This window comes from Etheostoma cragini, chromosome 8 (assembly GCF_013103735.1).
Source record: "Etheostoma cragini isolate CJK2018 chromosome 8, CSU_Ecrag_1.0, whole genome shotgun sequence".
NCBI classification, from domain to species: domain Eukaryota; kingdom Metazoa; phylum Chordata; class Actinopteri; order Perciformes; family Percidae; genus Etheostoma; species Etheostoma cragini.
In genome coordinates this window covers 8,852,505-8,877,757 of record NC_048414.1, presented here as the reverse complement: position 1 = coordinate 8,877,757, position 25,253 = coordinate 8,852,505, and the positions used below count along the sequence as shown (strand labels likewise).

The 25,253-nt window shown below is 40.5% G+C and overlaps 1 protein-coding gene across 1 annotated transcript; it reads left to right on the top strand.

Moving 5' to 3' along the window:
* Positions 1 to 3,418: 3,418 nt before the first annotated feature.
* On the top strand, positions 3,419 to 24,959 carry sema3ab (sema domain, immunoglobulin domain (Ig), short basic domain, secreted, (semaphorin) 3Ab). Its single transcript, XM_034878842.1, has 17 exons — positions 3,419 to 3,536; positions 10,780 to 10,940; positions 11,395 to 11,457; positions 14,473 to 14,592; positions 15,343 to 15,433; positions 16,215 to 16,334; positions 17,096 to 17,238; positions 18,410 to 18,524; positions 18,644 to 18,713; positions 18,827 to 18,971; positions 19,081 to 19,300; positions 19,409 to 19,500; positions 19,600 to 19,641; positions 20,262 to 20,419; positions 21,774 to 21,841; positions 22,651 to 22,796; positions 23,106 to 24,959. Exons 1-17 carry the CDS (start codon positions 3,419 to 3,421, stop codon positions 23,631 to 23,633), a joined length of 2,400 nt encoding a protein of 799 aa, XP_034734733.1. The 3' UTR covers positions 23,634 to 24,959.
* The last annotated feature ends 294 nt before the right edge of the window (positions 24,960 to 25,253 follow it).

Below are 25,253 nucleotides of genomic sequence, written 5' to 3'. Positions count from 1 at the left end.
ACATGATAATCAAGTACTATCTCACCACACAGTAACCTAGCTGATCTCGTAAAATGGAACAGCATTTCAAATGCCTAAACTCATGTTCATCTCTGATTGTTTTTTTTCTTATGCAATACACATATCAATACCTTTTCACCCAATGCATTAAACAACATAATTAATGAACAGAATAGAAAAAAATAGAGAAATTCACGTGTTTAACTCAGTAATCACAGCTATCTCGCTATGTCGGCTAGTCACACAAATGTCGAACACGTGTAAAACACTCACCAGAGAAAGGGAATACAAGTAAACTCCTGGTCTTAATTGTTACCCTTTGCTCTGCTATTCCTTCCTAAAAATACCTTAAAGCCTTTTAACTTGCGCTCAATATTATTTTTTTAGCTATTTACTCAGTGTGAAAAATCTTAATATAGCATCCGCTCGATATCATTCTGATGCCTTCACGGTATTTTTCTTGTCTAAAAATCCGTGAAGTAGTTTCCCCTCCATGCAGTGCCACCACTGCCACCTACTGGACAAATATGGAGTGCAGCGAAACATAACAGCATGCAGGCTGTTTTCGAGTGGGTTACGTACGTCATTTGCTCAGTACAAGACTTTGTTTTTGTTTTTCCACAGACTTAAATTCGTTACACTTAGACCCATAAAGTAAAATGTTAAGCATGAAAATGCACTAAGCTTTGAAGTAACTTCTTTCTAGAAACCTCTGTGTTCGCCCATGTGTTTGATGCAACTTAAGTGGCGTTATCAGCAGACAGATGGGCCTGACAAGATGCATTTGCCTGTTGTCCAGTTCCATATAAACCGTAAACTGCAACACTGTAAAATCAGTTTCCCCACTAATCCATCATACTCAGGTAAAGAATGTTGCTGATGTTTTTACATTGCAAAGGAGCCAGTTAAATAGCATGCAGTTGGTATAGTCTCTTCACAGTCTCACTGTCTGGCTTCTTCACCCAGCAGAGAAAACACACAGGAAAAACTTGATCTAATCTGTAATGGAATCACGGATATGCTTTTCTGTTACAGTAAATAACAGTAAACAAAAAGAAGTGGACACAACACAGTGATTTCTTTGAATTGACCAGTGTTTGGCAAGTTTCTAAAGTAATTAGTTACAGTTACTAGTTACTTCTTCCAAAAAGTAAGTATATTAGATACTCAGTTACAAATTATAAAATTAACCAGTTACTTCATAAAGTAACAAAAGCGTTAATTTCAAGTAAATTTTTAAATGCTCAAATGTGACCCCACCTCCTCCCCCTCTTTAACGGAACATACAACACATGTCCATGTTCAATTATTCATGATAAATCTGAAGATTATAATGAAATGGACACTTAATACAATACATTATCCACAGAAACTGTACACAAATCTAAACTCTTTTAATGTTGCCGTGCGACAAGGTGAGACTAGCCTCCAATCAAATGCCATGTATACAGAAATTATGTCTAGTGGATTAATACAAATTACAACATAGAGGTTTTGGAACTTTTGATATTTATTGCCCCACAACAGGCCACAACTGGGTAAAATTAAATAATGCTTGTTAGGCACTATAGCTTGTGTTGTTTGTTGTCTCTCCGACTTTGTGCGCTTTTGAACACCTGACCAACTCTACCTCTGATCGGCCTACAATGAAATTTTTTCTCGACTTCAGCCAATCGTCAGCATTTATGTGCCTGTCTCGTGCTTGGCCCCCTAACCAAGGAAGAAAAAAAAGTCTTTGCCTCTCGGCTCAGAGAGGCAAAGACTCTGAAGATGTCAAGTTGGTCTGATGAAAAATACAGCTTCAATCATAGTGACGTGCCACATTTTTCCAGCAGTAACAGTAACGGCGTCATTAAGACGGGAAGAGTAATCAATTTGATTGCTTGTTACTGAAAAAAGGAACGCCGTTCTTCCCATCACTGGAATTGACTAATACCTTTGAGCACAAGTGAGATTAGAAATTATGTGTAATTTCATTTACGTTTGGTCTTCTGGGAAATAAATCCTTATGAAATGGATACCTTCCAGTATTGTGCAAGTCTTTAGAAAAATAAGAAGAAACAAATATAGTATCAGTGCAAGAAAGAAACAACAGAGGGGATTCAGCCAATTTAGAAACAGTTTCCTGCATTTAATTCCCAATACCTGCATAATGCATTAATACTGTAGAGATGCATTTAAAAATGTGAATGATGTGTGCACAGTGAAGGACAGAGGGAAGGAAAACTAGGAAGCAGAGAAGTTTATCTTGAAGGTAAATTAGAACACAGGAAATGGTACATGCTGTTGACAATGTATTGGATTTATTTGATACAGATTCAGTGTACTGTACATCTGGGGAATCTTCGGCAGCTTTTGTATGTTCCTCCATTTCTATATACTCTATATTTGAGAGATTCATATATACTCCAAAACTAAATCAAACATTCTGTGTCTCCAGAATGTTCTGCCTTGTTTTTCTGTTTTCACACTTTTTCTAACCTCCCGCCTTGCCCTAACCTTTCCTCTCCTACTTCTTTTGCTTTCACTGTTTTGTTTCTCTCATGCTTTCTATGCTCTCTCTCACCCTCTCTCCCACATACACTGCACTCTTCTTTTACCAATCCTTCTCTCTCTCTCTCTCTCTCTCTCTCTCTCTCTCTCTCTCTCTCTTTCTCTCTCTCTCTCGTCCCCTCTCCGTCTTTGCTGTCTGCCTCAGCTGTTCTCAGTTGCACTGTGTGCCTTGTGCTGTGGGGACAGGGCAGAGCTGCGCTGAGTGGGGCTGAACTAGTCCAGAGCAGAGTTTATTAGAGTGAGAGGTAGATAGAAAAACAGAGTGAAAGGGAGAGAGAGAGCGAAAGAGAAAGAGAGAGAGAGAGAGAGAGAGAGAGAGAGAGTCAGTGCAGATTGTGCTTACCAAGCAGACTGGATTAACAGCTGAAACAAACTGGACCAGTTTTTCTCTCTTTCGCAAAAGGTAGAGACTCAGTCACAAGGTGGATGACTGTTTAGACAGAGCTGCATGCTGGTTAGGTACCAGGACAGAAAACTATGGCAGTCGTGTCAAGACCCTCTCACTCTTCCTCCCATTGAGTATGGTGAAGATCTCTTCTTTGTGCTTAGTTTGGTCAAGTTTATCTTGGGCTTGCTGGTGTTGGAGGATCACTTGCAGTGACGTTGACCCGTAATCCCAAACTCTGCTTTGCAGGTTCTTTCTCCCCTGGAGTTGGACTCTAATTTTGGCTTTTGACCCCTGGAACAGAAAATGATTTTTGATTTAGCAGGGGACAAGACCTGCTGAGAACCAGTCTGGACTGACCCACCACTTTTGTTCATAATAGCTGGAACAGGAACATTTATTCCACTATACAACATTTGAGATTGACTGCACTGGAGGAGTGTATTAAAGGACTTCTCTGGCCTCTATTGCCCCAGGACCATGGGCTCTCTCTGGGGAAGCATTATGCTGCTGTGTGGGGTGGTTCTGCTCAGGACGGAGGGCAGCAGAGCCCAACAGACCAAGAACAACGTCCCTCGGCTAAAACTCTCCTATAAAGGTAAGTTTTCTGCATTTGTGCATTCTGTGGTTAACGGTATATCTGTGAACGGTTCAGCTCTGTAGCTTGTCGGAAATCATGCCAATATGTCTCAATGCCTTGCCTCTTGATTGAGTAGATTTGAATACCCAAACCAAATGTGCCCATAAAGTGATTAGAAAAGCTTTAGAAGTAGAAGCTGTAGAAAACTGTAGAACTTGGGGTAACTGCGAGATCCTAGATGTCGCTGTGAAGCAGAGAGATGTGTTCTTTTTAATTTTTTTGTAAAAATACCAGCAAAGTCAAGTAGACAAGTAGATTCTTTACAAGGCTTGTCAAATATTGCTTATCAGATGTCCCCTCTGCTTGTGTGATGGAATCACACAAGCTGTTTTATATGGTAAGAGATCACCCGCACGTTCCTATTCAACGTTCATTCAGTTAAGCACATAACTCCACCAAATATAATAAATCCAATACATTCAGTTTAGCTGCACAAATAAACATCATGGCAACATTATATGAATAATACTAAAATGGTTAAGTAAATCAGTCAGATGGGAATAATACACACTGTAGGGATTAATGAGAATAATTCCCTGAATGTGGGGTTATGCTGAGGGAAGAGCATTTTAGTGGTCTTTAGGAAAGTAATTGCCCTGAACCGAATTGTTTATAACAAAAGTCTTTCTCTGATCCACTCTTTCTTCCTATCTCTCTGTCCCGGTTTTGATCAACTGCTGTTGTCAGTTTTGCAATGAAAAGTGGTGCCAGACATGGACTCCCTGGCTGGTGAGCGTCATTTGTCCCTCTCTCCCTTTCTTTTTTTCCTGGATGTCATTTTTCCGCTCCGTTCTTTCCTGCATGGTAATTATACTCAGGATGAATGGTGCAGGTCTGTTTCAGCAGATGGCTTTCCCAAAGAGAAATATTTCTCGCTCAGCACTGGGAGATCCATAATTATACACATGAGCATGCGCATACGCACACATACACAGACACACACACAAACACACACATAAATACATGGCCATCTGTAGTTAGATAATGATACCTGTGAGCGTATCAGTCATTTAAAACAACATGCTGTCAGTTTGGTGAAACACGCCCATGCAGTGATATCTCTGTTAGAAGCCAGGCCTTCAGGTAGCAGCCCAGCCAGCTCGGTTATTTGGCTGCCATCTGCGCATTCAATATTTCCATTAGACCTCATTCAAATTTTGGCTGGTGGGGACAATATTTGGCACCATATCTGGCTGAGGAGTTCTAGCCAGAAGATAGTGGGCAGGTATAATTTTCATGCCTGGAATATGGTTTAAAAAATTATTCATATAATACTGTAGAATTTCATCAAACTGTAGCCACTGAAGGTCCCATTTGGCAAGTGAAATGGGATTATTGCATTATGAATCATTTATATCATCATATACATTATTTATCACCCCTGTGACAGGTGAAAAAAGAGGGGAGGAAATCAGATGTTTCACTGCGGTGAATCACAGCTCAGTATTTGCTTAGACAGCCTGAGAAGTTGTCCAGTCAGGAGTGAGGGACGTCTGATCAGTGACACGTGGGACTGTGAAGTAAAGGAACTCTGACCCCTACAGGTCACTAGGAATACAGGGAAAATCTACAACGTGTCCAAATGAATGTGTCTGTGTGGGTGCAGGCATCTGCACATGTTTTTGAGTCTACTGAAGACTTAACTCATATGAACACAGCAGGGAAGTGTTTCTCTTGAAAGCGTGAACCTGAGCAGCAGCCTGCTCCCCCACAGTATGAGCCCTCATTGAACACAGTCCATACCAACTTCCTTGACCAAACACCACGAACACACAGACCCCGCTGAACCCTAGGAGATTTCCACAGATCTTTGAAAGTGAGGGTTGAGGGGCAGAGGGGCAGTGGAGTAGGGGGAAAGATCACAATGGTACCCCATGGCTACCTAAACACGAGCTAAGGTCCAACTGCATAAACAACTAAGTGACTGGGTGATAATGAGATAGTGGGAGGCCATGAATTAACAGTGCACCACAGCACCATGAATTGAGTCCTTTCACACATGTTATACGTTGACATTAATTGATGTGAGATTGATTCACACTCTCAGGGTAAATGTATCCTCTTGGGAATAAATAAAGTTCCACATGGTTTTGCAAGTTTATGGGCCACAAGAAGTAGAACACATGTTGTTTGCTATCCAGGGAAGATAGGCGTACTTTAATTTTATAGGATGTGTGTGTACTGCCAAAAGTACTTCTTCTCTTCTCCTTCTAATTGATCTGTCCACCCCTTTCCTGAGAAGAGCCAACGGCTTACACACACATACACACATGCATGCACACACACACACACACACACACACACACCAGACAAAATTCTTACTCTTGAATACAAAGTAAGAAAACTGCCAAGAAAATTACTACAGTAGTAACTCCTTGGTGTTACTGCCTCTAGTAGTCATACATTAAGCTGTTTGTGTTTTTTGTTTCATTGTTATTTTCATGATAGGGCAAATTGACTTTTAATCAGAGTTAGAGAATTGAGAAGTTCTCTAACATTAGGACCTTTAATCCATAAGCACGTTAAGAATCTTTGGAGCGGAGTTGGGTTTCTCGGGGTGTGTTTTGTATAAACTCTGAGTGGCCCTGAATGGCTATGGGAACGTATCCTATACACTCAGAGAGCTGGATGTTTGGAGGCTTTCTCTGGTTTTAAATGGTCTCTCGTCCCCTCCAATTGGAGTCATGTTTAGCATTTGTTTGCCAGTGGTCAGATTTTTTGACTTGTTTCAGGGGCTCTCAGAGGAATACTTGTAGTTTTGTGACTTTATATCTGTACCAGCTGCAATGTAAAATGTCTTCTCATCACATCCAGTGCCCATACCAATTGGTTAACAAACTGGCGTAGTGACATGAAAGCCTGGGCAATACGATTAAAATGCATATCCTAATATCAATGACAACATTTTCCAATACCAATGTAATATGGCAAATGTATAAAAACACACATTTAAAATGATCAAACTCAAATGTTGTGAACTTTGTTTCACTATGATACTCAGACAAAACTGTGTTATACAAAAAAAATGTATAAAGTAATTACAATCATTTTGTAAAACAATAACAGAGTTGCACCATGTCATCCCAAAATAACGATACATTGCATTTTTGTATTATTGCCCAACCCTAGACATGAAAGTCAGATATTCTCTGCGCTAACTTTATTGCCTGAAAAATGAAAACACATCTTGAGTACACTTATAACTAAAGTCCTCTGCTCAAACTGTGCACATTTGCAGATCAGTCTGCAATATGTGAGAGTTGATGTTGAGAAGGTGTTTGCCTGCATTTCTGCTTGACACCGAACAAATTATTCAACTCATGAAGCTTTGTGGTGTTTTCCCTCAGGCGGGGATGAATCAGAGACTGTATACACTGCAGTCATGCAGTCAGCCATGGGAAGGATGAACGCAAGTGAAGCTGCTGAACCAGGGTCAGACTTCAGTGTTCCCACATACAGTGTGGCCACACGTGGGTTATTGTTAAGACGTGTTTCAGATTCTTCTTAGGAAGCACTTAGATAACACTCTCTGTGCCCTCCAGTCGAAAAAGAAAGACGGACAGAATGTAGGGTAAAAGAGTTTATTTTTATCAGTCTCACAAGGGACTGTTGATTCTTTGCATCCATTCCATCTGCCCCCTTATCTCTCTCTTACTCACTTGCTTTCTCTCTCACTTTCCACTTTTCCATCTTGCTCTTCCGCTTTCACACAGAGAGAGAGAGAGAGAGAGAGAGCGAGAGAATAGTAAAATAGAAAAAAGAGAAAAGAACACAAAGTAGGCAACAAACAGCAGGTAAAAAAAAGGGACATTTGCCGGATTCTGGACAGCCCTACCTCAATAGTTATTGGCTAAAAGTGAAAATTTGTAAAATATGGCAGTGCAACAGCTGACACCTGTTTCGGCCACACATTTGGAAATGTGTGCCTATCCACCTGTTTTTATGTCTCGGCATAAAGACACTTTCCTATTCACCTGTTTTTATGTCTTGGCATAAAGACACTTTCCTATCCACCTGTCCTTATGTTTCCATCTTTCTGTCTGCCTGTTTGTTTGTCTGCATCTCTTTAAAAACAGCCATTTATGTTCTATGATGAACTAGTCTTATTAGGCTTCTGTAAAAGTGCTGTCACAGAACTTACAACGTATCAACACCGATTTGAGGAAAAATGAAGTATGAAGTTCCAGGATAAACAGGCGAAAAAAAAACATTGCTCTAGCCATGCACAGGGTGTTAACCCATTGTATATTTAACCAGAGGGGACACTTGTTCAGACATGTATAGGCTACTACCTCTGGCATTGCAGGAAAACATCCTGTTTCTTTCCAATAACACACATCAGAGCATGCTCCATAAACACACACAAACACAGCTCCACACACAATACCCATGGAGTATCTGTCTCTGGATGAATAGCTTTTAATAACTTAGCAGTAGTCTCTGTTGAATGGTCTGTTGCCATGGATACCACTCCCGTAGACAGTTTTTACAAAACAGAGAAGTGTGTATCTGTGTATGGTGGGTGAATGTGGTGATGCTGATCTCTATTCTCTCACAGGGATGTGGTTTTGAGGAGAAGTGAAGTGCCATCATCACGTCTGTGGAGTTGCCCTACAGATCCTTGACACCAAGCTGTTTATAAAACAAGTGTATTATTCTGTGTGGCAATGCTTATTTCCTTAAGATAAACAGAGTTTGTAAATCACACAGACACACTATGTCCTTGGCGGTTTACAGAAAGGATCCTTTTGGCTTTTCCAGGTGACTCGTGAATGTGTATGTGTGTGTGAGTGTGTGTGTGTGTGTGTGTGTGTTATTACCTTGCTGGCTGCAAAACCAGAAGTATTTCCTAGTTCAACGGAGAAAATTAAAACTCATCATATGTGGAGGGTGTCCTCTCTCTGTCTTCTTCTTTCACTCCCAAACACAAACACTGCCCTGGTGCAGGTGAAAGAGTGTCTGAGGTAGCAGGGGCTGTCATGAAGGGATTACAGTGGATCCACTAATGATTGATCACCAAGGTTACAGCAGGAGCATAAATCTAGGACACAGCTTGGGCTAAGCGATACTTATACTGCTTCTTTTTTATGACCTTCTTCCTATTCTTCAGACAGTAGCTGTGCTATGTGCAGCCCAACATCTCTTTAGAAAAAGTAATAACTAATATTCCAAGAAAACATCCCCAATAAAATACAAAGAGTGCAATTTATTGTAAATTTACAGACACATACATACACATACAAGACACAAGTTGATACTGTAAATGTCTGGAAGCATTTGTTAAATCATAATTTAAATTGGATAAAACTGCTTTGGCTTGCATTGCTACTGTCATGACCAGCTTTGGGGTTTGGTCTGAGTCATATTCTAAGTGGCTACCGAATAGATCTGTTCTTTTCTGACTTCAAGAATACTATTACATCCTTATGGACTTATTAAGTCTGATATAGACTTCAACTTCTCTGGCTGGGTCACACAGCTGTGAGTTTATACTTAGAAGACAATGAATCTGATCCCATCAGCGCTGAGGCAGAGGAAACCAACTAAATCACCAACACAATGACAATAAATACACAATGCCATCTCATTGTGTATCACCATCCTGTGTGTACAATAGTCTATATTTGTGCGCACTTGTGAATGTGTACATGAACGTTTCAAATCCTGCTTGTTTTTTTGTTGTTGTTGTTTTTTTTCCATTAATCTCATCATCCTTTCTATTTTACACTTCCTGTTAATGGCTAGTATTACCAGCACATACATTTAAACTCTGATCTTCATTCAAAACAACGGAAATACATTATAATTCAGTAATATGCAATATTGATTTGATTTTGATTTAACAAACAATTTTCATGACCCATGTTTAAATTCTTATTAAATGAGAGGGTTTTATAAATGAGTCAAAGCAGTGTGATGACCCCTCTGCTCCAATTTTCTTTTCTCTTTCACCAGTTTGTGTGCCAGCTTGTGTCTTCTCACACTCTTGGGTTCTGACATACTTCAGAGAGGGGGCATTCTCCTTGCTAAAACATTTATGAACATTTTTGTTATTTGCTCCCAGAGACAGAGCGAGATAGAGAGCGAGAGGGAGGGAGAGAGAGAGAGAGAGAGAGAGAGAGAGAGAGAGAGAGAGAGAGAGAGAGAGAGAGAGAGAGAGCACCAAAAGGAATCAGTTTTCCTCTGTTCTGTAATTCTCCACCCTAGTGTGGGTGGTCATTGGGAGGGCAGCATAGTTACAAAATGTGAGAAGAACAGAGCATGAATGTGTGTTTGTGTGTGCTCATGCTACACAAAAGGTGTTTTAATGCCATGGTCATTTTGCCACCTTTAGAGGTTGTTACAGTAATGAGATCCTTGATGTCTGTTTGAAACATGTTTGGCTTTCTGCTGTGAAAGCATATGGCGCTTCTTTGCCAGACTTGACAAACCCTTGCATTTCACGGCAAAACGTGAGCTGTAGCCCATAGTAACATGTCTGGGATATCCGTTGTGGTTTAGAGTAATCCTGCAATTGGACAATGACATATCAGCAGAGTCATGTATTCCTTCCAGTTTTCCACTGTAAGTGTTCTGCTTGGCTGCTCTGGTCAAGGTCAAACTTCCCCATGCAGACAGTTTGATCACTGGCTCCCAGTGCTGCCATACCTGCCCAGTCCAAATTGGCTTGGCAGTGGTTTTTCACTATCTGTCAGTTAGTTGCCCTGCTTGGCAAAGCTGTGTAATAATGGGAATAATGGGAAGCTTCAACGTTTACACAAATAAACTAACTACACAAAAAGCACATAATAAATAAAAACTTAATGAAAAAGCTCTGAAGGAGGGTTTGATATAAAAAGGAAAAATAGACAAGTCTCTTAGGGATACAGCCAAAAGAACCTAATGTAACACTTTTTTCACTTATCATTGAGTGAATCCTCACATTATACAGCAGCGAACAGTCTGTAAATGTGGAACATTACAACGGAGCAGGCAGACTATGAATGGAGAGGTGAGCCTGTGGTCACAGAAATTCTAAGTGGTTGGAAATGTTGAAAGCGTTCTAAAACCAAGGCTGGGTCTTTCAGACACCCATGGAAATGTAATGAAATCATTGAAATGTTAAGCTGATGGATTCGTTTTAACTTACATGCTGCCCACAGTTCCTGTAATTTTTACAAAGTGATTATCATATTATGCTGATCATCACTTTTCTACGCAGACATGCTGGAGTCTAACAACCTTGTGACGTTTGAAGGCCTGGCCAACAGCTCGGCTTACCACACCTTCCTGTTGGACGAGGAGAAAGGAAGACTTGTTGTGGGAGCCAAGGACCACATCTTCTCTTTCAACCTCCTTAACATCAGCAGAGACTACACACAGGTAAAAATTAGGTTTGACTTTCAGTCTGTCTGTCTGGTGCTTTCATCCATCCATCATTTCATCATGATTAAAGTGTGTTTGTGTTTCTGACTGACTTAATGACTGGCTTGTGTGCATCTCTATCCAGAGTGCCAGTCAGGGGTTCAGGTATCTCGGAACAGTCTTTTCTGTTTCTTCAGAAAATAATCTAATGAATATTTCAGACCAGGGCTGTCACACACGATCACACGCTGTGGCAGGCATGTTAGCTGCTCTTTGCACACCTGGATGAATAATGGAGTAAACTGAAACAAAGTGGATAACAAATTGCATTGTGACCCAAACATCCTTTAAATATACACATGCGTGCACACAAGCAGGAGCTGTATCGACTCACTCTATTGAACTGATACCGGGAGGAGGGTGATTCTTCTCTAACATGCACGGGAACTGTGTGTGTGTGTGTGTGTTGCAGATCCCTTGGCTGGCTTCTCCCACCAGGAGAGATGAATGCAAGTGGGCAGGAAAAGATCTTTCGGTAAGAACTAAAACCATCCTTCTGGCAAGTGGGTGTCAGCATTTTGCCCGTCCACTCCGACAGATGTTGTTAAATGTATTTGTTCTTCTATGCTATGACAGAAGTGCTATTCTGCATGACTCAAAGTAAACCTTTATTGTAGGTAAACTAGGATCATAATGTATGTGTGCTCCATGTATTAAGTATGACATTTAATCTTACCTTTCAGCTTGTTGGTTGTTTACATTTCCAATCAGTCAAATGGACAACACAACGCTTTGCTCATTGAATGGACTGATCATAATCTCAGAGCCAAGATTGAGACCATAATTTTACCTTAATCAGTTATCAAGCCTGTGGGCATGCAATTTAATAAAGGGAGGACAGGGAAATTGCTGTGCTTTCTGCCAGACCTATTGCTATATTACTGCAGGAATACTAACTACTTTCACATATTCAGGGATCATGGGCATTTTTGTTCCCATGTTATCAAACCTCAGAGAGCAAACAAAAACAGGTCTTGGCCTGGATTAGCTTACTATAAAACGGATCCTTTCAGACAGAATGGTTTGCAGTATTTCAAGTGGAAAGGCTAATTTGCCCCATTTGAATTAGATAAACTGGTGTCACTCAAAGTTCATTATTGTGGCTAGTATGCATGCATAATTTTGGGAATAACCTTTCCCAAAATTACATAATGACTTACTTTCCATCCTGCCCCCGACAGTAACACATTTGAGAACAGAACACCACACACACATCCGGCATTTCAGTTTCTCAAGCTTTACAGTGCATTTATTTGTTTAGGACAAGACTTTTGTATTCAATTCGACAAGCTGAACTTAAAGCTGCATCTGAAACAAACAAAAAAAACTGTTGTTGTGGGATTATGACCCAGGGCCTTTTCAGACTTTTTACCTCACTCAACCTTTGCATGACAAGCCAGGCCTCACGTCTCCCTGTTTGTGTCCTTGTCCGGTTTTAGAGCACCTTGTGTGGTGTGGTAAAACTCTTTGTAAGCACGCTGAGAGGTTGTCTCTGCTCCCTTTGAGCTTTATTACGAATTCTATCTTCAATAGAGCCTAAGGCCATAGCTGGAATGTAAAATCATGGCAATGCTGTTTGTGCCTCAGTTCTCTGCCTGGGTATTGGCCCAGCTATCCTGCCCTTCTGTATGGTTGATTTGAAGCGCCATGAAGTCCTTTGTGTGTTTTCTGTAAACATTGTGGCATGGATGAATAGGGTGCCCTGAGGGGTGGTCTTTCTGTTATAGAGTCGGAGGAGAGTGAGAATTAAAGAGAGGTGGAGAGAGGTGCAGAGAGATGGAGAGCGAGTCTGCTGATGTCCCCTGAAGTACTGTAAGCAAACACTTCAGAAGATAAAGGATGAAAAAAGAGATAGATGGCTGTGAAAGGTGTGACCATACACAAAAAAAGGAAAGCTGAGAAAAAAGAAAGAGAAAAAGGAAAGCTGTTGCTATTGCATATTCTAACAAATGTGCACTAAGTCAATTTCAAACATGGAAATTGCTGAACTAAAAAGCAGTAGAAGGGAAAGTATTTTCTGGTTAGTTGCAATAATCATATTTTGTGGTTCATGCTGCAGATTAACGTAGTGAGCTCAATTTCTCATCTGCACAAAATCTAAAATCCAATCCCAGACATTTTTGTAACAAGCCATGTGGATAACATTTGTTGATTAAATTGTAAGTGTGATCGTGTTTTTAAAGATATCTGCATACTATTTTACTATTCATTCTATACCTGCCAATGTAAGGTATGGCATGTTTGACACTCCGGTATGGTTTAAGTTATCTTGTCTGTATCACCATGCTAAATATTCAGGGGTATGACAGATACCACAGGGCAAAGACATCATGCACAGTCATGTGTTATTTCTTTTGCCTGTAACAGTGTTCATCACTAGGCCCATTCACCCATAGGCCACATAAATCCAAAGACAGCTGCTTAAATGACAACAAAAGCTTATGCAAACAGAGGGTGCTATCTGCTGATGACCTAGTAAAGCCAGTCATGCATCATGTGTCATGCTACTCTGTTTTTCTTCTTATTTTTGAATATGTGACGACACATTCAGTTTTATTTGAGGTCAGGTCTGCTTGGAGATGTCCTGCTAAAGCACAAGGAAATAAGCCAAAAGGGAACGTAGCAATGCATACAACACATACAGATGCCTGTTGTGCCACACATGCACTCGCACATGCACACAAATTCACGCATGCACACACACACACACACACACACACACACACACACACACACACACACACACACACACACTACAGTCCAGAAAAGCACTTGTGATAAATGTTCCTACAATAATCATAATCGTAAAACAAACTTACACAAGGTCCCAGAACATCACTTTTGTATACTCTAATAACAGTAAGCCAACGTTGGCCTGCATTACTGTGATTGGTGTACAGTGGAATTATTATTGTTGACTTTTGTCAACTGCCTCTATTGTTATTCTATAGTCTAAATCCCTCCTGTATGGCTTTCACAATTATTCCATGGTAAATTACACAGCTCATGTGCATAAAATCTCTGAAGCCAGCAGTAAAAGACATCATCACTGAGTTCAGAGAGACAGACTGTAGCATGTGTGTCCGGGTGGAGATGGGGTGGGAGTGCTGTCGTGTATGAAGATGAAGTGTAAAAAATACAGAGTCATGGATAATAAAGCTTAGTCCGGTCATAATATTATTTCCAGATTTATTATTCAGCACAGTGCTAGAGTTTGTATAGACCATTTTCTGGGCGATTACAGGACATTACTGTAAGCTTGGCTCTGTTATCATTACAGATTTCTCTATTTAATGAATTTTCCTCGGCACCAGGGCTCATGGTGAGGTCTGACCTGTTCATTTATCCAGCTGTTTCACAACTTTTTTACTAACACAACAAGCTGCGGTGATGCTAAAGACTGTAAAAATTCTGTTTTTGCTGGAAATTAGTTTTGTGTCAAAAGTCAATTATTCATCCAGCTTTCTGGTCTCTGTCTCTGATCACTCAGAGGGAGTGCTCAAATTTCATTAAGGTGTTGCAGCCGTTCAACCAGACCCACCTCTATGTGTGTGGGACAGGAGCCTTCCACCCTGTGTGCTCCTACCTGGAAGTGGGCAAGAAGACAGAGGTACAGGCTCACGTTACATTGTCTACACAATGAAATGCATGTTTACATCACAGTATATAAAAACCACACCGGGCTTCGTATCGTAATAAAATGTATTTAAAGTTGTGAAGGACCATGTGTAGTCCAGTGTATAGTATAAGTATATTCTGATGATTTGTATGAAGTACTAAAAATGGTTTCATTCAGCAAAACGAGGTGGAAAATTACACATAGGGTTTCAAAGTCTGCAAGATTTCCAATTCATCACTCTAATATGGAACTGCTTTATGTGTACGTGTGTGTTCATTTCAGTGTGAGCGAAGGAAATTGCTCTCTTTTCCTCCAAATGTCTCTGAGTCAGGCTTATAAATGTACGTTTCCTATTCATTAGACGGCTATTTAAAGACAATTAGATGCAGGAAATATCTCTGAGAAAAGCTATCTACTGTAAATAGATCAAAAGTAATGTATTTCATCTAATGGCTTTCCTATGAGTGTAAAGGTCACCAAGTCACAGAGAGCGATGAGATTTATTGTTTTCATTCCAAATCCTTGATTCTAAACCTAAGTCTCTCTAAATACCTCAGATTTGTTTTTTTTACAATGTACGGCAATGTCACATAATGTATTCTTTATCCGCTCCGTGATTGAACTATTAATATATATATATAAGGTATATATAAGGTATATAAGGTATACATTTAAAGCCAAACCCATGTGTTTGATGATTTACTAACGCCTGTCTGTAACTTTCTGTCTCTTCATGTCCAGGACAGTGTGTTCCGACTGGAGCCTCTTGTAGAAAATGGCCGTGGGAAGAGTCCTTACGACCCCAAGTTGCTCACTGCCTCCATGTTAATTGGTGAGTTAACCGACACACTGTGCTGTTTTTCTGGGTGTTACAGCAAGTCCATATAAAAATGTGGGAGTCCTGAAAACACCCTCTGCCTTGCTCTTTCATTTCAGCAGACATATAGGGTATAAAATGTGAATGACAGAACAGGGCATTCCTGTCATTCATTACAAGTGGATCTGCTCTGTAGTTTGTATATACACACTGGAAACCGCTCATTGGCAGGACTGTAAACTCTATTTCAATCTGAATATACCTCCTTTAAGTTCTGGGCGTGTATAGCGGATGCCACTATATTGAGCTTTATTTGCACTGAATCCCCACTGTTGGCAAATAAAGCAGGACTATGTGAGCATCTTTCCTCTCTACCCCCAATTATTGCCAGTCACATTTTGTTATATCACATTGTTTAATCTAGCAGATGGCCATTTTCCAGCCCATCACCCCTCATCTCCTCTCCCCTTTCTCTCTCCCCTTTTACCAGCATTATTATGTACTCCCCCAGTCTCACACCTCCGTCCTGTCCCTCCTTGTGTGTCACTCCATGTGTTCACCCTTCCCTTGCTTCCCTTCTCAGCCCTGCCCACTGTGTTAATGTCAATTTCACACTCCTGATGTTCATCACATCCATCACTGTCATTGTTCTCTAAAAACTTCATGTCTATCTGCACTGCAAAGCCCCTTAACACTTCCTTAGATTTTAACACCTGCCTCACAGGGGGGAATCACCTCGGATTGTTTCATCAGCTGGTGTTACTAAACTAGCATTCTTCATTCTTCTTGCTATCAGATGGAGAACTGTATGCCGGGACATCAGCTGACTTCATGGGGCGGGACTTTGCCATCTTTCGCACTCTTGGAAAGCATCACCCAATCAGGACGGAGCAACATGATTCTCGGTGGCTAAATGGTGAGAGCGAATAAGAAAATCCCTGTCCAAGTTTAATCATATTCATTAGCAGTTTCTAACATGTAATATATTTTGGGTCCTTGACTTTGTCTGTTAGTCGGTAAGTCTTTAAATTTACTATGCGGAACATTTTCACTGGCGGCTGGTAATGTCAAGTCTGATGCTGCAGTTCTGACCTATGGATTGCCTCTTTTATTTTCTATTTACATATTACTGTCAGGCCTTTTACTTAGTAGTTTGAAAATAACTTTCCACTTTTATGCGGATGACACTCAGCTGTACTTGTACATTAAACATGATGATCATTTTATCAGCAAACGGAATACCAAAGGATTGCCTGGGCACTATGGAAAGACAGATAGATAAAACAGAGATCCTAGTTATTGTCAACCCTGCAGTAGTCTCTGGGAATTGATTTACTCTTGTCTCCATATCAGGAAACATGTTCTATCTTTTAAAAGGACTGAGAAATGACTCCATTCTTTTTGTTCAGCCAAAGAGGTGTAGCTTTGCTGCTTGCCTCAAAATATTGGAGCCTGTTTTCTCTAACAAAGAGCAAGGAGTACATTACTCAAGTGGGCTTTTCTCCAATGGCTGCCTGTTGAGTTTAGAATTCAATATTAAACTTGTGTTGTTACTTAATAGGCTCAACATGACAAAGCCACTTTAAATGAAGGGATACCATTTGTTGTCCTTGTCCATTACTCTTGGGTTTTTTATCCTGTCTGTTTGATGTTTGTGTGTCTCTCTATGTGTTGCAGATCCCAGGTTTGTTGGTGTTCATCTGATTCCAGAGAGTGACAACCCAGAAGATGACAAAATCTACTTGCTCTTCAAAGAGAACGCTTTGGATGGCGAGCACGCTGGGAAGGCCACACATGCTCGCATCGGACAGCTCTGCAAAGTACGCACACACATATTAACACTTACAAGCCACATGTCCATTTAAACACACACTCATGCAAAAGGGCTCTCACAGACAAAAATTCAGATGCACACAAAAGGAGAGAGACAAAGACACACGCACTCTCACATGGACATGTCAAATAGCTTCTGTATCTGGAAAAACACTTGATGGGTGTCTGAGTGGCTTTCATTATGGCAGGTTTCAGGGGCTGTTATCTGTGAGTATTTTTAGCCTGGAGAAGAGTGGGCTTTGTTGTGTGTGGTACAATTAGCCCCTGAAGACAGAAACCTGAGCAAAATGTTAAATGTCACTAGAACCTGAGAGGCAAAGGCGCTGTCAAGGCCTGCACTGTTATCGTAATGCCAGGCTTTGGCACTGATTGGCTCTGCTACACCCTCTGGCTCCAGGGGATGGTTATGTTAAATCACTGGTCTTCTATAAGCTTTTACGCTCCAAATCCTATTTTTATTCACAAAGCTGGAATCCACCGGGCTGACTCTAGATCAGCGAGAAATGTCCAGCCTCAACCTCCCATTTAGCTGCATATTGTGACTCTGTCATAACAGCCTGATTACCCAGTATGTCAGGAATGTGCTATGCTCAACGAAAGACAAGCCATCCATTATGCAAGATGTGCTATTAATTTGGCCCAATGCATATTTGACATATTCTAATTTACTGTCATAAATCAACACTAAGTGGGATTAGTTTTTATGAGCCAGCACTTTGTGCCTCTGTGTTTGTGTGCTGTGTTCTGGAAAACAAACACTTAACTGTAAGGCACACAGGCATATATTATTAGGGTGTGTACTGGAACATAGAACTTTAGAGAGAGTCATATTTCTTCACATTCATATTTAGAAAAATCCATTATTCATCATGAGGATGATGTCTGATGTTGCTGAAATGTACTATACACATAAGGCTGCCTTGCCTTGCCTTACAAGTGCAAAGTTTTATACATAACATTTTTCACCAATTAATGAAAGGATTTTGACAGATGTAAATTATAAATATAAATTGAACAGGGTAGGCAGTTAAAATGCTGTCTATGCAGCCAGTAAGGGAACACCACACCATATTCCACCAGAGGTAGTGAGGCAGACATTCACAGCTCAGCAGTATGGAATTAGGCTATGCAAGCTTATGCTTTTTATCTGTCCAACAGAATGACCTGGGAGGCCACAGGAGTCTGGTAAACAAGTGGACCACCTTCTTGAAGGCTCGTCTTATTTGCTCTGTGCCTGGCAGTAATGGAATTGACACACACTTTGATGAACTACGTGAGTGAATGCTCCCACACCTTGAAACGTGTTTCATGCATTATTTCCTGAAGCGGAAATGCTTTATTTTTATTGAAGAAAATTTCTGTAATATATAGTGCACTCTCTATGGTTTTCAGAGGATGTTTTTCTCATGAGCACGAAGGATCCTAAGAGCCCGATCATCTATGCAGTATTTACCACTTCCAGGTACTTTGGCTGATTTGAAATAGTTTTGGTTGTCATCATTACGGATTGCATGATTTGTGTTTTCAACAAGAACCTGACCTTTCCTTAACTGACTCATTCTTACTGCCCCTTAGCAACATCTTCAAAGGTTCAGCTGTGTGTATGTACAGCATGACAGACATCAGGAGAGTGTTCCTGGGTCCTTACGCTCACAGAGATGGACCCAACTATCAGTGGGTGCCCTTCCAGGGACGGGTTCCTTACCCCCGGCCCGGCACAGTGAGTACACTCTTATCTGGGATGTCAATGTGTTCTGATCTGATCTTGACATTAATTATCTAGTGTGTCCTACTGTCATTGTTATAACTATGAACTATTTTCTCCACAGTGCCCAAGCAAAACATTTGGCGGATTTGATACAACCAAAGACCTTCCTGATGAAGTTGTAACCTTTGCCAGAAGCCACCCGGCCATGTTTAACTCGGTCTACCCCATTAACAATAGACCAATCATTGTCAAAACAGATGTGGACTACCAGTTCACACAGATAGTGGTGGACAAAGTAGAAGCAGAAGATGGCCAGTATGATGTCATGTTCATAGGCACAGGTATACACTTATGTTTACAGTTGCATACATGTATACTGTAAACTAACCTGATTTTTTGACCAATTGAAATAGATTACTCAAGGCATGTTTGCTTCCTTTGTCTGCTAGACATGGGGACGATACTGAAAGTCGTATCCATCCCCAGAGGCTCCTGGCACGACCTGGAGGAAGTCCTATTGGAAGAAATGACTGTCTTCAGAGTACGTCATTCTCTCATCACTTAAAAGTTAAAGTACAACTGAAGAATCTGTAAGTGTTGTCTGATTAATTTGTTGATGTGTCATTTATTATTTGTACAGGAGCCAACAGCCATTACAGCGATGGAACTGTCAACAAAACAGGTATTTATTGTAGTTCTTAATGCATCTACAAAGAAAATACAGAAACAAATGTAGCAGATCAAACGACTGTAGCCAGCAAGGAGACATCATGCTTGTATCAAGATAAGTCTGAAAAGAAAGATGACCTCAGTAACTGAGTTCAGGGAAGGCTGGAAATAAGCCTTTGGATTGGATTAGGGAAATATGAAAATGTTATTTTTATTATAGTGTTTTTTGCATGTGTCTGAAAAACCTCTCTCAGAGAGTGAGAGTGCTTCCTGAAAGGTGACACACCTCACTTAAATACAGAACAAAGAAGCCCTTGTTTAGAACACTTTGAGATGAAACACTTTAATACACACAGATCTCAATTGTTGGCTTTTCAGCTACAGTTAGCATGTCACCTTAAATGGCAGGGAGAGACAAAACGAGACACGTAATTGACAGGTAGGAGGGTGCTAAGCACCTGTAGTAAAACGGTCTGTTCACATTCCTGAGTTGTATTTTGGCTTCATTGAAACACACAAGCAAGGCGTATTACTCAAAGTGCCGCTCCTTCAAATGTAAAACCTAAACTGAGATGCAAAAAAATAAAATATCAGATTTGGAAAATTAAGTCTTTCTCTCTTTTACCCTCACAGCAACAACTGTATCTGGGCTCAGACATTGGTGTGTCCCAGATGCCTTTGCATCGGTGTGAGGTTTATGGGAAGGCTTGTGCTGAATGTTGCCTGGCAAGGGACCCTTACTGTGCATGGGACGGCACTGAGTGCTCCAGATACTTTCCCATGGCTAAGAGGTACTGAATATACACTTACACATTCATGTCATGTCGCCACCCTGCCATTGTGTTTTACAAGCTGTCTGACACCTTGTACACACCGACTAATTAGCGCTTCAAAACACTGAGCCGGTATTTTTGAAGTTTGGCTCAAATGCAATATAATACTTCCAATCAACAGCGGGTAAATCAACACACAAATTTATGTATACACATTGGATTTGATGCATCCTTTGGACAAATCAGGACATTCTTGAAACTGAAACCAATGTAAGTAGCACAATTAGGATGTGCAGAGAGGTGAGTTTGTGTATTGCATAAGATCAACCTGCTTTAGAGTTCAACATGTACAATGTACAACACATGTTTAATCATGCTTGTTTAGGAATCACTTGTATTTGACATATTGGCCATATTTTTTCAGGAGTAAAACCGGATTATATACAAGGCTTTTAACGTAGTGATTGAGAACATATGCAGTCAGACTGCAATGCAGGGCTGGAGCTAGGCCACACTCATAGTGCAGGCTTTGTATATTTGCCAAAAGCCCCTAAAGGTAGAGGGTCGTGTTTCTACCAGAGAGCTAGAAATATAACCTGCCTCATGTGTTTACTGTAAATGAGACCCAACGTCTGTGATGTCTGGAGGCTGTCTGGGTGAACCTGGGGTGAGGCCGGTTTTAGAGGTTTGGTGGTAGCAAAGTTGGAGTAGTGGACTGATCTGTATGTGCTCATGTATGTGTGTACTTGTGTGTGCTCTGTGTGCAGCCTCCCACTCATAGCTCCATGGGGCTTATTGATTTGAATGCATAGCTGCACAGTGTCCTGTTCAGGCTGTTAGTTGGACTCCAGAGTCCTACCTTTAAACATAACACAGCTAGAACAAACTCTTACATCCAATTAATAGTGTTGGGGTTAGAACAATGGTAAGAAGAGGGGGAAGAAGTTACCAGTTTGCTTTTGGTGTCTCCATAGCTTCTTCGTTTATTGTTTACAGAAAATAACCTGAGGGCTATGTTTCCCATCTTACCTGAAACTCCATCTCTTTCACATCTGCAACCCAGTGAGACATCAGGCTGAAGTGATTGATTAGGTTAGAATTCCTCTGTCATAAAGCCCTATAATTAAAGCTTTTCTACACTGCTATGGGTTGCCTGCTGTTAGTTTACTTATTTGTGTTGGCTTCTACTGTTGCTGCACATCAAAACACCATTCAAACATGCACCTACACACACAAACTCCCTGCAAACAGTTGTTCTTCCTCTCACAGATACACACATACACACACACCCACACACACAGGAACACATACAGTACAAAGAAGCCAGTGTGTCTGCTGACTCATTAACATGTTTATATTTGTGTTTCTGCAGGAGAACAAGGAGGCAAGATATCAGAAATGGAGACCCACTCACACAATGCTCAGATCTGCAACACCATGGTACATAAAAGAAAAAAAAAAAGTATTTTATTAACTATGGTATAATAATGGCAATGTGTAATAAGATATTTTTATGTTGGTTTTAGTATAGACAATTAATTTGACTGGTACCATACAGGATTTTTTCGTATAAATTGAGAAGAGCTTTTGTTTTAAGGATTTATTTTTCTTTGAACATAAAAATGATCCCAAAGCTGCTGCTGGCCTTTCCAGTAGCGATGTGAACCGTAGAGAAGCCAGTTGAATGTGTGTGTTTTATGTGTCTCTGGTGGTGTGAAGATTAGAGTCGGTCCATGTGAAGCTTCTAATTAACATGGTCAGGATTCCTCCAAGCCTCCTGTCTGATGTCAAACCCTTCACTACACTGCCCTGTTAGTGGTCTTAGTCCAAAAGCAAGACTAACACTTGTGTCTAATAGACTGTGATTATATGTATTTCATTTAAGTGTAAAAAACAAAAGAAAGGAAATGTTATTGAAAGCTGCTATGTTGATGGAGTGATTCAGACACACAAAAAATACAGTGAAAAGAGAAAAGGGACAGGATAATGTGACAAAATAATGTATAATGCAGTCATTGAAAAAAGTAAAAACCAGGCCCCTACCTCAGGCAGTAGTTAGAAAACAACGTCTTTTTTTACATTTCTGTCAAAGAAAAGCAGAAAAACAGAGATAGAAAAACACTAATAATCACAAAAGCTTGCTGTAGAACATAACATTCAGCCATTATCACAACCGATATCTGCACTAACATCGTGCAAATTTCCTTTAACTAACTTGGGTGACTAATATATTCTTATTTTTCATCTAGATGAACTAAGTGGGCAGACGACTCTCGTGGATAAAACTGTGTATGGTGTGGAGAACAGCAGTACTTTCCTTGAGTGCAGTCCCAAGTCCCAGAGAGCTGTGACATATTGGCAATATCAACGCTCTACTGATGACCACAAGCAAGAGGTTGGAACAACCTCAGCACCCACTTCATCTATTTTGTTGAAAAAGATACAATCTGTCTGCAGACCAGATACATAATGATAGTAATAAAGATTGTTTTTTAGATAATACAGTATGATATTATGTATTAATATTTAATTAATATGTAATGCCATAGTTGATTTAAGTGAAATAAATGTTGTTTAATCAAAACAGCCATGACACACAGCTAATAAGATTTTTTGACGGGATTTCCCAAAAAGATTTTTTTGGGAAATGGTGAATGTCATTTAAGTCCGGCTTTATTGCTTTGTCTTTGACTCTGTCATTCAGATCAAATCAGAAGAACGTTTTATCCGCACAGACCAGGGCCTACTGATTAGGACACTTAACAAGAAGGATTCTGGGATGTATCTGTGCCAGGCGGTGGAGCATGGCTTCATGCAGATGCTTCTGAAAGTGACCTTAGAGGTCATTGACAGCGAGCGCCTGGAGGACCTGCTACATCGCGATGAAGAGGCCGCAGTCAGCGTCCCTGCATCGGATCTTCCCCCACCTCAAGAAACTCCCAACCAAAAGCTGTGGTACAGAGACTTTCTCTCTTTGGTCAATCACCCGACTCTCAACAGTGTGGATGAGTTATGTGAGCAGGTATGGAAAAGGGAGAGAAAGCACAGGAGACAGAAAGCTCACCTGGTACAGCAAGTACAAATACACCAGCAGCAGCAGCAGAAGGTTGTGAACCCTCGCACCCACATGCATGCTCAAGGGCTGGCAGCTAAGTGGAAACACCTGCAAGAGAGGCAGAAGGGACGCAACCGCAGGACCCATGAACTAGAGAGGGCTCCCCGCAGTGTCTGACTTATGAACCTTGACTTTTAACACCCAAACCTGCAAACACACCCTCATTCTGTAACCCTGATCAACCTACCCACTTTTCTCCTTGACTCTGAGAAACAGACATCTTCCACAAAGACTGGACAGAAAGGTTAAACTGGAAACAAAGGTAATACTAGCCTGATCTGCCAGCTGGTGTGTTCTGTGCGTGGGCAGCCATGTTTACTGTATGACAGTACAGAGGACAGCAGGAAACGGGATATTGTATCACGCCAGACCATTCAAGCATATTATCTCAGCTGGCCTATGTGGCCTGAACACTGCAGAGGGACAGTGTCAACAGGCACAACAACTGGATACATTTACCCATCCATACAGATATCACAGACTCCACATTGAGATGTCAATGGCATTGTCTCATGGCATGCAAGTTAGGTGTCTTTATCAGTGTGAAACCAAGTAGATGATCATTTCTTTTTTTACTTCACAAATATGAAAGAAGAGGAGGTGTGATTGTATTAAAAAAACTGAGAGTAAACGGACTTGCAGTGCAGTTATAAGCACAAAATAAGTGAAGCTCATGGAAAGCACAAATGGGATGTTCAGTCAGTTTTGGTTTTTGTAGATGGATAAATCATTCAGACAGAAAGAAAGAAATCACTAAGAAAGAAAAAATGCCCAATCACTGCAAGAAAATGGGAGCAGACGTCACCATTTGTCAACAAATACAACTATGTAGCTAAGATGTGTAAATACTGTATTCTATGGCGTCTCCTCATACTAAAGGGAATGGCTTGCAGTTGTATTTAACATTTATTTAAGAAAAAGTCATTGGAAAGCAGTTGTACACAGGGAGAGTGTGTGTCTATGCCCTACATAAGCTTCCCAAACAAAGTCAGGTTTTGTCATTCTGTTCTGTTCATCTTTTTTTTTTTAATCATCAGACTCCTTTCAGTGTCAACAGTCACTGACTGTCACTTTAGACAGGAGAGATGTTTGCCAACGGCATCATCTCAGTGCATGAAATGTCATACAGAGTTCTTTTCCCTGGTCATTTGATTTGCATACACTTTGTTTCTAATATATGTGTATTTATTGATATACAATTATGTATATTGTGAAAATATGTTTGTGATGTGCAGGCTTTGGTTTAATTAGCTGACAGGACCAATCTCTTAAAATAACTGTATTATCACAAATACTGTAGTAAGACTGGACGCTATTTATCAATATTGGTCAATATTACATGCATTACATATCAGATGCACTGAGCAATAATCCAGTATCCTTACTGTATTTCTTTCTGCCAGATTCATTGCCTCATGTTCATGTTCTTCACAGGCAGCACAGTGTAACAACTTCATTTCATTGCATGTGAAATACAAACTCTAGTTTTTCTGATTATAACAATCCTTTGTTATTGAATGCACACACAAAACTACAAACCTGGAATGTAGCTGTGAACATTGTGTAAATATAAAAAATATGGTCTATGTTCAAGTATGACACTGCGTACTAGTGCATGTGAATACAATAGTATTCCTGTTTCGCTTTAGTAATGATATACTAGTCTGGTGTTGTCACCGTTATTCTGTTGTTTGGTAAGCAGTACACAATAATAACTATTTCAAAGATGTACATACT

Excerpts from the sequence above, each read along its gene's own strand:
- sema3ab (XM_034878842.1), top strand. The coding sequence starts at position 3,419 with ATGGGCTCTCTCTGGGGAAGCATTATGCTGCTGTGTGGGGTGGTTCTG. Across the intron at positions 17,239-18,409 it reads GCATCGGACAGCTCTGCAAA|AATGACCTGGGAGGCCACAG; the intron begins GTACGCACACAC and ends TCTGTCCAACAG. Across the intron at positions 19,501-19,599 it reads AAGAAATGACTGTCTTCAGA|GAGCCAACAGCCATTACAGC; the intron begins GTACGTCATTCT and ends TTATTTGTACAG.